General features: G+C 41.6%; 1 protein-coding gene across 1 annotated transcript; it reads right to left on the bottom strand.

Annotated features, from left to right (window-relative positions):
- Positions 1-100: 100 nt before the first annotated feature.
- nampt1 (nicotinamide phosphoribosyltransferase 1) lies at positions 101-11,762 on the bottom strand. Its single transcript, XM_058078624.1, has 11 exons — positions 11,577-11,762; positions 9,153-9,309; positions 8,234-8,337; positions 8,012-8,140; positions 5,519-5,677; positions 4,666-4,802; positions 2,959-3,184; positions 2,771-2,890; positions 2,558-2,698; positions 2,352-2,486; positions 101-2,093 (listed from the first exon to the last, which is right to left on the bottom strand). Exons 1-11 carry the CDS (start codon positions 11,628-11,630, stop codon positions 1,980-1,982), a joined length of 1,476 nt encoding a protein of 491 aa, XP_057934607.1. The 5' UTR covers positions 11,631-11,762; the 3' UTR covers positions 101-1,979.
- Positions 11,763-12,368: the final 606 nt, after the last annotated feature.

The raw sequence follows: 12,368 nt of genomic DNA, 5'->3' as shown, positions 1-12,368 counted from the left end.
AATACTTAATAGAACCAAAAAAAAACACACAATTTAACTTGAAAATGTCCACTAGTGTGTATTTGGTGTACATTTAAAGCCACAAAAATGAATGACAAACTGACAGGTGGCATCTTTAATCGCTGTGTTGTCGACAAGATAGCGAGGTGAGTCCGTTTAAAAGCGGCGGTGAGAATGTGGGACAATCAACATATACATACGAGGAAGTCAACAACACGTAGAAAAAGAAATAATTCACAATTATCATCCTTGATACAGCGCTCTCTCTCTCTCTCACACACACACACACACACACACACACACACACTCTTCCAATCAATCAAGCAGATTTGGATGTTATCTGGTAGAAACATGAGAAAAAAAGAATCAAATCTAATATGGTAGTTTCTCCCCCCATCTGCTTTCAGTCCAAGTCATGGTCTTATGTACACATTGAGAAAGGCAGTATGGCCGCGTGGTTTGTCAAGAAGAATATTTACTGCAATATACAAAATAATATTCATCTGAGGTAAGAACAGAGACAGTATCAAAGTGGTAAAATCAACACTGGACTAAAAAAAAAAATCGTAGAAATAAATGGATGTTTTTTTTGAACAGCAAAAAAAAAAAAAAAAAAAAACAGTGCGACGCTACTTCAGGTTGCCGTGAATCGAGTGTGATGGTCAGAGCGGGTGACATCACAGGTAGGCGAGGTTCATGGGAGCATCTAAGTTACTGATGGTGTATTATAATGGTATATAATAATACAGTACATTTCATACAACATTGAAACTTTTCAGTTGTATTTGGGGTAATTAAAAAAAAAAAAAAAAAGCAGCAGGCCGCAAATGCCCCCCATGACCTACACTCTGGACGCCCTCGCAAGTTCTCATGAGAATTTGGTGACAAATAACAAAAAAGATGTGAAAAATCTAATCAAATATCGAAATAATATATGTAGGTAAAATAGAAAAAATAACATTCTCATGAGGACAGAAGCAGCCGCCTGATAAAAGCGTTGCCAGGGTAACCAGGGCTCAGTTTGCGTTAACGCCAGCACCTGTGATGTCATCGACTCCTACACCAGGGGTGTCCAAACCTTTCCCTAGCATTATAGGGCTAGCATTACACTATAGAGTCATTATCTGATAACACACCTCATTAATAATTAATAATAATAATAATTTGGATAGATCTTATTAAAATATCAGACACCCCTGCTGTACACCATTGTCGGAACGTTAAGGCAGTGATGCCGAAGGAAACCGCCAAGGAAATATTCCAAACTTCCTTCTGCAATAAATATGTTGCAAGTCTAATAAGAAATATCCAATCCCAGACTTTGAATTTGCATATAGGAACAACACACACACACATCAAAAGCAACATTAAACACACACACACACACACACAGTCATTCAATGAATCCTCTTCATTCCAGTGAAGACAGTTTGTGCGATGTATTAATTCTCCATCTTGGTCATATTAGGAGAGTATTATGTGTTTCAATGATGGGAATGCTCTATAATGGCCGCTCTACACCTTCCTGCTATTTTTTTTTTTTTTTTAATAGTGCAAAACATTTACGCACCACTCAATAGATTTTGGCCTTTTTTTTTTTGGTAATAATTTGGCTATCAAAATGAAAATATTCCTCTAAGGGGCGTGGCTTCACATAACAACCCCCTCCCCCTCATGTTGTAGTCTTCAGGGTAACAGAGAATGTTCTCCTCCAATCAAGTCGTCCGGTTTAGCTAGCTTGAAGTCATCCGTCCTTCCCACTTTTTATTCTTCATTTTTTTTTATCATTCCTTCTTCCCGTCTCAAAGTGAACTATTTTTTTTTATTTTTTAAAGGGAGTCAGTACGTTTCAAGGAGGATGTAATATCCACTCTTAAGGGGGGGTGTGACGTCAAAGAGGCGAAGAAGGTGAAAGGTTGATGGGAATTCACTCATTCATCCATTCATCCGCTCATGAGCGACTTTTTTTAAGGGCGTGCTCAGTGCAGCAGCTCGTCAAGCTCGCTCTCTTTGAGCTTGGCATTGTCTCTGACTTGGTCAAACGTGTACGTCCTCACAATCTTGCCGTTCTGGAAGACTGTGTGCAGCAGGTCCTGGTCGTGGCGGCAAAGTGGGAGGAGCAAGAAGAAGATAAATGGCATGACGGCTAAAAAAAACAAAACCTCCCCCATTTATTTGCACATTATTATTCTTTTGGAAGGGGTTTTCTTTGCTTAGCCTCTTGGTGATATTAAGAAGTCACGGCTATATTAAACATGTTCAATAACGACTTTTATATTATTATATTATATTATACGTCAAGCGTCTTATTGGCTAGAATGGCTTTATGATGAGAAATATGTTCCACTTACCACGCCATACTCCTCCAAGTCGCCTTTACCCTCCTCCAGGGTGACAAACTCCCCGCTTTGAGTCCGGTGCAGAGACAGCCGGCCTTTCTTGGACCTCTTGTTGGGGTCCGCCACGGGGTCCTTGAACACGTTCACCTGCAGCACACGGCACAACACGAAAATCAACCAATATGTCTTCGTTGCAGGCGGGGCTTCTTGGTTCTCACCCCGAGTCCGTTGGTAACCACGTAGCTGCATTTAAAGGAGCAGTTGAGCAGATCTCGGGTCAGTTTCTGCAGCAGAGCCCCGCCGGAGCCGAAGGAAACGTTCTCGATGGACCACCTGTGCTCTTTCATGCCCTCCACTATCTGTTAGATGAAACAAAACAGTCAGAGAAGAAATAAAAATCCTGAAACGGGATTTTAAGAGTGTGTGTGTACCTCCTGTAGTGTGTTAATGTCCACTCCGTCCCCTTGGATGACTCGAATATAAGGAGGCAGCACCTTAAAGCCTTTGGAGTTCTCCTCAGTTGGGAACTTCTTTCCCAGGATCTCCAAAACCTTCACGTTAATTAAAGACAAATTAATCAAGACAAATTCAAACATTTTTTTTTTGAAGAAGAACACACCTTCAATACTGTATCCAGTGGGTTTCCCGAGTCAGGCCGCACAACGAGCGGAGCATCGGCGCTGCGCGTCTCGATGAGCCCGCGGAGGTCCTCGCCCCAGATCTTCTCGCAGGCGTTGTAGATGTCGTAGCTGTCACTCACAATGGAGACGGGCACGCCGGGGAACTGCTTGATGATGTGCTCGAAGGCGTCTTTCTCGTGGTCCTTGCCCCACGCTGTGATGGTGCTGTGGCGAGACAAAACGTAGGTTGCTCTGTCGTGTCCACAAGAGGGCAGCACTGGATGAACCATTCATTAATTCATTTTCTGCCGCTTTTCCTCACGAGGGTCACGGGGGTGCTGGAGCCTATCCCAGCTGTCTTCTATGGACAATTTGGAGTCGCCAATTAACCTAGCATGTTTTTGGAATGTGGGAGGAAACCGGAGTGCCCGGAGAAAACCCACGCATGCACGGGGAGAACATGCAAACTCCACACAGAGATGGCCGGGGGTGGGATTGAACCCTGGTCTCCTAGCTGTGAGGTCTGCGCGCTACCCACTCGACCACCATGCCGCCACTGGATGAACCATTCATTCATTCATTTTCTACCGCTTTTCCTCAGGAGGGTCGCGGGGGGTGCTGGAGCCTATCCCAGCTGTCTTCGGGCGAGAGGCGGGGTACACTCTGGACTGGTGGCCAGCCAATCACAGGGCACATATAGACAAACAACCATTCACACTCACATTCATACCTATGGGCAATTTGGAGTCACCAATTAACTTAGCATGTTTTTGGAATGTGGGAGGAAACCGGAGTACCCGGAGAAAACCCACGCATGCACGGGGAGAACATGCAAACTCCACACAGAGATGGCTGAGGGTGGGATTGAACCCTGGTCTCCTCGCTGTGAGGTCTGCACGCTACCCACTCGACCACCATGCCGCCACTGGATGAACCAGCTACTTTCTATTTATGTTTTGATTAAGAAATGCAAGAAACAGCATAACCAGACTACTTTATTGATGACTTAGCTTTGGGGCGTGTATGTGTGTTACTATGGTGACCATCCCATCCCACGCTGCAATGAAGGATGCGTCGGAGCAGAAGTGATGGCAAGGAGGATGCGTCTGCACGGTGTAAATGGCTCGCCGCCATAAAACAACAGCATGTGTGCGTGTGTGTGTGTGTACACAGGAGGGAAAGCAGACATCACGAGCGACAGCCAATCAGGAATCTTCCCCTCCAGCCAATAGACACACATGGCGAGCGGAGTGGGGACGCATAGCAGATGTGGGTTGATATATTGTGACCACACCGAACGCAGCGTGAAGCTTGATAAAAGGCTGGAATGTGGAAAGTGTAGTCATTTGCGGTCTTTGTGTGTTGTATTATTGAATGTATTGGATTTGTATGTTTTTTGGTTATGTTTATATGTTTTTTGCAAACTTATATTTTACGCTGCTTGGTATTTTCATGACTTCATCAAACATATTCCCATTCTCATTGTTTACTTTATTTTTTATCACATCTATAGTACATATTACAGCTAATGACATAGCTTTATTTATTATTAGTAGTAGTATTAGTAGTATCTAATTGGAATTTTACAATGTGCCGTGGGCCAATAAAAAACTGCAGGCTGCAAATAGTCTTCTTTTGGGTTTTTTTTCCAACCACAGAGTAGTACAGTTAGTAGACTGTGATGGTAAAACGTGTGTACTGTGTACCTGTGTTCTGCAGCAGGTACGGAGAAGCCTGGGACCGGGTCCTTGGTGCCGTAGTACTTCTTAATGACTCCGATGCCGGCAACCGTGTCCGTGCCCTTGAAATTGACCAAGTGAGCCGAGGCGCCAATGCCTGCAGTCTGCAAAATGTAGATAAACGATATAACGATGTGTTTAATTAATTAATTAATTAATTTTCTACCACTTTTCCTCACAAGGGTCGCGGGGGTGCTGGAGCCTATCCCAGCTGTCTTGGGGCGAGAGGCGGGGTACACCCTGGACTGGTGGCCAGCCAATCACAGGGCACATATAGACAAACAACCATTCACACTCACATTCATACCTATGGACAATTTGGAGTCGCTAATTAACCTAGCATGTTTTTGGAATGTGGGAGGAAACCGGAGTACATGCAAACTCCACACAGAGATGGCTGAGGGTGGGATTGAACTCGGGTCTCCTAGCTGTGAGGTCTGTGCGTTAACCACTCACCCGCTGTGCAGCCCTGTATAATCATATGTTATATAAATATTATTCATTCATTCATTTTCTGCCGCTTATCCTCACAAGGGTCGCGGGGGTTGCTGGAGCCTATCCCAGCTGTCTTCGGGCGAGAGGCGGGGTACACCCTGGACTGGTGGCCAGCCAATCACAGGGCACATATAGACAAACAACCATTCACACTCACATTCATACCTATGGACAATTTGGAGTCGCTAATTAACCTAGCAAACTCCACACAGAGATGGCCAAGGGTGGAATTGAACACGGGTCTCCTAGCTGTGAGGTCTGCGCGCTAACCACTCGTCTGCCGTGCAGCCCGATGTGTTTTGCATATTGTTTTTATCATCAGTACCTCTTGGGAAGAGACGCCCCTGTAGCCAAAGTCGTGTAGCTTGTAGTCCAGTCCCTCCAAGTTCCCGGATGTCTCCAGGAGATACTTGGCGAGGATCTTCTTCTGCTCCCTGGAGTTGGTCGCCACGGTGATGGGGTACCAGATCTGTACCAGGATGGTCTGATGGAAAAGAGGGAGGGTCCAGATATGTGTTATGTTAAAGAGCCCTGCCCTAAACCAACAAGACATTCCTCCATGTTCCCTAATCCATGCCAGACCAACAGAGGAGAATGTGCCGTGCAAACAAGCGGCCGTCCGTGGACACACCATTTGGCCATGTTGTGAAGGTCGCCAGCTTGCGTGTCGTGTAGTGTCGTGTCGTGTCGTTGCCGAGGCTGGCTTGTTATCTCGGCTGCAGGGGTTTGTTTTTCATAGTTTGGGTTTGTTTGTCTGTGTTGGCAGAATTACGTCAAAGAAAGAAGTCGCTAACTTCTTTGGAAGCGGGTAAACATGATATGCCCACATCATTTCTAAACAAAACGGCATTGTTTTGATTCACCCAATAATTAACCCAGGATGAAATATCCTCACATAGAGAGGAACAACTTTATGGAGAGTTTCCAGAACAACTAAAAATGGCCGATGGGGAAGAGGAGAATGTCAAAGGAGAACACGTACCAGAGTGGGACCTCCTTGTTCACAATGCTACAGCTAATTTTACCAGCCAGTGTGTGTGAGCGGTTGTTGATGTGTGTATTTATACCAGCTGTGGGGATTTGTGTGTGTGTGTGTTAGCAGTGGATGACCTATGATCCAACATATCTCCTTTTATGATGAGGTTATGAGAAACAACAGGAACGACTGTACTTGCAATTCATTGTAGTTCTGTTGCTTGTTCAGCACTAAATAGCTAATAATAGCTAAATTACTCATCATGTAAATCACCAGCCAACACCTCTTTTCAATTAGCCATCGAGTCCCCTGATAGTCTCCAGATTCCTGGTCTCCAAAACACATAACCACATTTGGCTGTAGGAAACTATGGAAGCTTGTTTCCGCCACCAAAAGAAAAAATATATAGTCATAATTATGAGATAAAAACTCAGAATTACAAGACAAAGTCATAATTATGGCATAAAAAAATTAAATAACGGGGAAAAGACACAATTATGAGTCATAAGTGTGACATAAAAAAGCCATCATTGTGATATCAGAAGTCATAATAATGAGATAAAAAGTCTAAATGATGGGAAGTCATAATTATATGCTAAAAAGTTATAATGAGAAAGTTAAAATTATGAGAAACACTCAAAATTACAAGACAAATTCACAATTATGACATTAAAAAACTAAATAACGGGGAAAAGACACAATTAGGAGTCCTAAGTGTGACATAAAAAGCCATAATCATGATATCAGAAGTCATAATAATGACATAAAAAGTCTAAATGATGGGAAGTCATAATTATATGCTAAAAAGACAATGAGGAAAAGTTAAAATTATGAGAAACACTCAAAATTACAAAACAAAGTCATAATTATGACATGAAAAAATTAAATAACAGGGAAAAGACACAATTAGGCGTCCAAAGTGTGACATAAAAAGCCATAATCCTGTATCAGAAGTCATAATAATGAGATAAAAGTCTAAATGATAGGAAGTCATAATTATTTGCTAAAAAGTTATAATGAGGAAAAGTTAAAATTATGAGAAACACTCAAAATTACAAGACAAAGTCATAATTATGAGCTAGGAATGTCAAAATTAGGAGGTAAAAAGTCAATTACCACATGCAACAGGCCATGCAACATTGATTATTTTAGGGGTAAAAAATTACAAATAAATGTAGATCTATATATTTAAAGTCAGATCTTGATGTTATCTTTAGTTATTGGCATTAATATTTCTACTTGTTCCCTTTACATTGTGCTTTTAGGATTTTATCAATTACCACATACTGGGGCCATGCAACATTGATCATTTTTGGGGTAAAAAACTACCAAAAAATGTTGTTCTATATATTTAAAGTCAAATCTTGATGTTATTTGTAGTTATTGGCATTAATATTTCTACTTGTTCTCTTTACATTGTGCTTTTATGCTTTTATCAATTACCACATACTGGGGCCATGCAATATTGATAATTTTTGGGGTAAAAAATTACAAAAAAATGTTGTTCTATATATTTAAAGTAAAATCTTGACGTTATCTTTAGTTATTGGCATTAATATTTCTACTTGTTCTCTTTACATTGAGCTTTTATGCTTTTATCAATTACAACATACTGGGGCCATACAATATTGATCATTTTTGGGGTCAAAAAATTACAAAAAAATGTAGTTCTATATATTTAAAGTAAAATCTTGACGTTAGCTTTAGTTATTGGCATTAATATTTCTACTTGTTCTCTTTACATTGAGTTTTTATGCTGTATTTTTGTGCTGCTGGCCAATAAGAACGTGGTCTCCGCCTCAGTCAGTCACCTCTGACATAGAATAAGTCTGCTGGAAGTACCTCCACCCAGTTGGTGAGCCAATAGCATTCGGGATCTGTGCTCTCCACCGTGAACAGGACGTTCCCTCGAGGAATGACGCTCCCTTCGGGCACCGCCTTGATTTCTATGGGCAGGTGTCCACTGTATTTCTGCACAAGGACACAAAAGATGTAGCAACATGAATAAAAAAAGGCTTTATTGTATCCAAGTCATTTAGCTCGTATTCCGTATCAGTCTCATACCTCCAAAATGTAGTTCCACCCTTTTTCATTAAAAACATCGTCTTGGAAGTGTTCTCGGTACACTTCCTTTGCCTCCTGGATCTTCTCAGGAGTAACTACCTTTCCTGGACAAGAGAAGTGTGTGTGTGGGGGGGGGGGGACAGATAAGAAGAAGCGGAAGACACAAGAATGCTGTTTCACTTGCCACGACTGCAATCCAATTAGAAACGTTCCATGCACAACAACAACGGGTTTCTTTGTCCTCTCACACACATTCTTCATATTCTATATTTCCACCTTTTAGCAGCTTATTTACTGAGACAGCATCGTTGTCTGTGGCTCACTGCTGCCTCTTTAGGTAGAAATTAGTACTACAAGACAGGAATGATAATGTTCGAAAACCAATTCTTGCCCGTCTAAATGTGTCACCCCCCCACCACCACCCCAAATCCTAAATATGTAGAGCCATCTTTGTGCTGTTGAGGGATCAAGGATGCAAATGGTAAAAAGGTTAATCATTGAGCCTGCTTGGAAGGCGGGGAGGAAGGGGGAAGAGCGGGACGCTGCGCTCCCATTGGGTGAAAGAGCAGCTGTGCTTTTGTCCCCTTAACCCCCCCCCCATTCCTCCCCTCCACTGTGTACCTTTGCTGCCACACCATGAAATCCTCTTAAAAGAGAGACCATGAAATCTTTTTCTTTTTTAATATATATTTTTAAAAATATTATCTTTTTTTATTGTTTTGCATTTATTTATATTCATCATTTATATTTATTTAGTTATTAAAATTAATTATATTATTTTAAATAGGATGTTTTTGTATGTAGTATTACTGTAATAATAGAATTTAGGTCCACATTGACTCAAGTGTTTTTTTTTAATGTATAAATAACCGTATAATAATAATGCAGTATCAGTCCATGCTAAGTAAGAATGACTTACCTTTAAGATATTTGTGCAAGATGTACTGTAGACCATAGAACACCGTCTTGTCATATTTGACCTTCCTGCTTTTCCCAGGATCCGTCCTCTTCTCACGGCACTCAAAATAGGAGTAGACTTTACTTGTGTTGGGGGGGTACTGTTTGTAATGTGTTACCTGTACACACACACACACACACACACACACACACACACATACACATACACATACACAAAGGGTCATTCATGTATAGTGAATGTAGCAATATACAGCTGATTATTATGGAAGATACTTTGTGTGACCCTTGTGACTAATCTTGAGGTGTGCTTTATCTTGAACTTGCACAACTGCGCGATTCAATGTTGCAAAAAAACACACCCACTGCTGACTGAATGTGACAAACATTTAAGATTAGGCTAAAATGTTACAATAAGGACAGGCACACGGAGTGCTAAGGCCTTATATGGACACAGATATTAATACTGTACATAGTAATTGTGTTCCAGTCATTACATCAATAGAGGGATTTAAGGATTAAATCGACCCCTGGTGTAACAACTGTGCGACGTATCACGACAAAAACTTGATACACTGAGCAGATTTTCCACAGGAATTCCTGCCAGGATGTTTTCTAATAATCAAGTTAAAATTAGAACTACGCCTTTCTTCTGTAATCTGCATAGACAAGCCAGAGGTAAGATAAATGTCAGCCACCAACTCAGCTTATTTGACCCCCCCGTCAGTGTCCTTTCAAGGACTCAAAATAGAGTCAAGACATTCACTAGCGGACGTGTCACGGCGCACACACGCTCTCTATTGCCTAGTAGTAATCATAAACACAAATCTCGGTGCAATAAGAATGAGATTAGAGTGACTTCAGGGGTCGAAATGAGCTCCAGTAGGGGGACAGTCTCCATTATCTAAATGTCAAAAGTCCCCACCCCCCCTCCTCATTGTGTATGCTTCCAAACAATAGGCACCACACAGCTAGGGGTGTAGAAAGGGTCTCTTTTTCAATTGCATGCCTGCATTCGGGGGCAGTGCTGTAATTTAGTACATATGTTGAGCCTCGCCTCAGTAAATAACACATTGGGGGTCAAACCTACTCCCCAAAAAAGTGATTTTATGCGGATATATTTGGGGGGTTTGTAGTGTTTGTTTGCCTGACATGAGCAAATTTAGCTACGCAGGATTTTTTTTTTTTTTGTCACTTCACACTTTGAAAACACCTACACGACACCGCATACTAATGTCTGCCGTATATTAGTGTTGCACGGTACGGCGACCTGGCGGTTATCATTGTGGCTTCAGTCTGGAGATGCAGGTTAAGTCTGCATGCTCTCCCAGTTCTTGTGCAGGTTTTCTTCAGGTACACATCCCAAAAACATGCATGTGAGCTTAATGGTAGACATAAAATTGAAGATGAGTGTAAATTCTAGCCCTGTGGTCAAGTGGCATAGAAAATGGCTGGGAATACAATAATCGCAAACTAGATTTAATAACACGTTTTCAATAATAGAGTATAATTTAAAAATTATATATTTTTTAATTATAATTTAAAAATTATATATTTTTTTAAATTATAATTATAATTTAAAAATTATATTTTTTTAAATTATAATTTTTAATTAATTATAATTTAATTATAATTTTAAATAATTAAATTGCTGTATATTTTCTATTTTCATTTTTAATAGATGTGTCTGCACCTACTTCACCAAAACAAATTCCTAGTATGTGTTTGGTCATACCTGGCAAACAATTTCTGATTCTGAAAAATTGCAATTATTAAATTACAGCGGTGACAGTCCAGTCACGTGACCACTGTTCATCATGGCAACTAGCCTAACAACCATCCCGTCTGTACTGTACGGTCATTTAGCAAAACCTCATTCTTTATATATAAAAAATACAATACAAATAATTGTAATTCTCGGCCTTGTACACCATACGCACACTACTATGATGACATGTAGCACCTGGCACCCATACAACGTAGCTATGTCGCGAAGGTCAAATACATTTCAACTTTTCATTTTCCCCTTACGTTTAATCTCCACCGAACAATGGCTGGCTCTGTTAAGGGATAATAATAATAAGCCTGTTTACCTCCCGAGTGAGACTTTGCCCCTTGAATGCAGTGAAGCAGACAACCCAATGGAGCGCTTGCTAGCTAGATGCTAACAATGTTAGCTTTGGAACATCCATCCTCCCCATTGGCTGCCGCGGAAGCGAGAATGCTAGCTCATTTGTCCAGTGAGCCCAGCAAAGCTAGCTCGGTGCTTTTGCGGGTGATTGAGCAATGCTTCACAGCTCCATTCAAGCTATTTCTCGGCCTGTTTGAATCAGTGCGACGGCCTTGGGACTGATGGTGGAACCACATTGGCTCAATGCACCCCTCATCCATCAGCCCTACAGTGTCTCCTCCCCGCCAACACCGGTACCTTGTAGGAATCCGTCGCCAGCATGATGTTGAAATCCGCGTCCCTGTGCTCCATCTTTGACCCCCTCGGTTGTGAGTCAGTCGCAGCTGTCAGTGTGTTGTGTTTGCTCGCCGTGCTGCTGCCGCCGCTGCTGCTGCTGCTGCAGGGGAGCTGTTAGCGTAGCTGGGCTAAGGGGGAGGAGGACGTAGGGCAGGGGGCTGGAGAACAAGGCGGGGGAAGGGGCGGGGAGATGGGGCCAAAATTCCGGAATGGCTCGGCTTCACTCGGTTCTGCCCGGCAACGTCACGACAAGCCAACCAGGAAGTGTGGCGTCACCAAAGATCGCACAATAAAAAATGATGCCTCACTCTACAGGAGACAGGAGAAAACAAACATGTACTGCATTGTGAAAGCAATGTAAAAATAAAGCAAAAAAAACACACAAAATAAAAATTTACTCACAATCTCTTCGAACCATTCACGTCCATTTTGATTTAGCGGGTTTTCTGCAAAAATAAAATACAAATAATGATACGTATAATGTATCTTGCATACCATGCTAGTATGATACTGGTAAATAAATGTGGATGCTCTTTTTTTAACCTTCAATGTGACGTGCACGTTTTTCAAGTCAACACAAGAGGGCACTGTTGGTTAGATTTAAACGGAATCAACACAAAACATTACTAAATATCATGTAAACGTAAGAATTGGTTGTACAAATGCCACTAAATAATGACATCCCCGCCATTATTATTATATTATGATTATTATTACTATTTTGCATCTGCAGATGTACCCGATGTTGTGGCC

Source organism: Doryrhamphus excisus, chromosome 7, assembly GCF_030265055.1.
Source record: "Doryrhamphus excisus isolate RoL2022-K1 chromosome 7, RoL_Dexc_1.0, whole genome shotgun sequence".
NCBI classification, from domain to species: Eukaryota; Metazoa; Chordata; class Actinopteri; order Syngnathiformes; family Syngnathidae; genus Doryrhamphus; species Doryrhamphus excisus.
This window is presented reverse-complemented; position numbering and strand designations above follow the sequence as displayed.

Bases quoted from the DNA above. Each gene is read 5' to 3' on its own strand.
- nampt1 (XM_058078624.1), bottom strand. From the start codon at position 11,630: ATGGAGCACAGGGACGCGGATTTCAACATCATGCTGGCGACGGATTCC. The intron at 9,310-11,576 runs GTACCGGTGTTG...GTGTGTGTACAG, and splicing joins TGGCGACGGATTCCTACAAG to GTAACACATTACAAACAGTA. The intron at 4,803-5,518 runs GTACTGATGATA...TACATTTTGCAG, and splicing joins GGGGCGTCTCTTCCCAAGAG to ACTGCAGGCATTGGCGCCTC.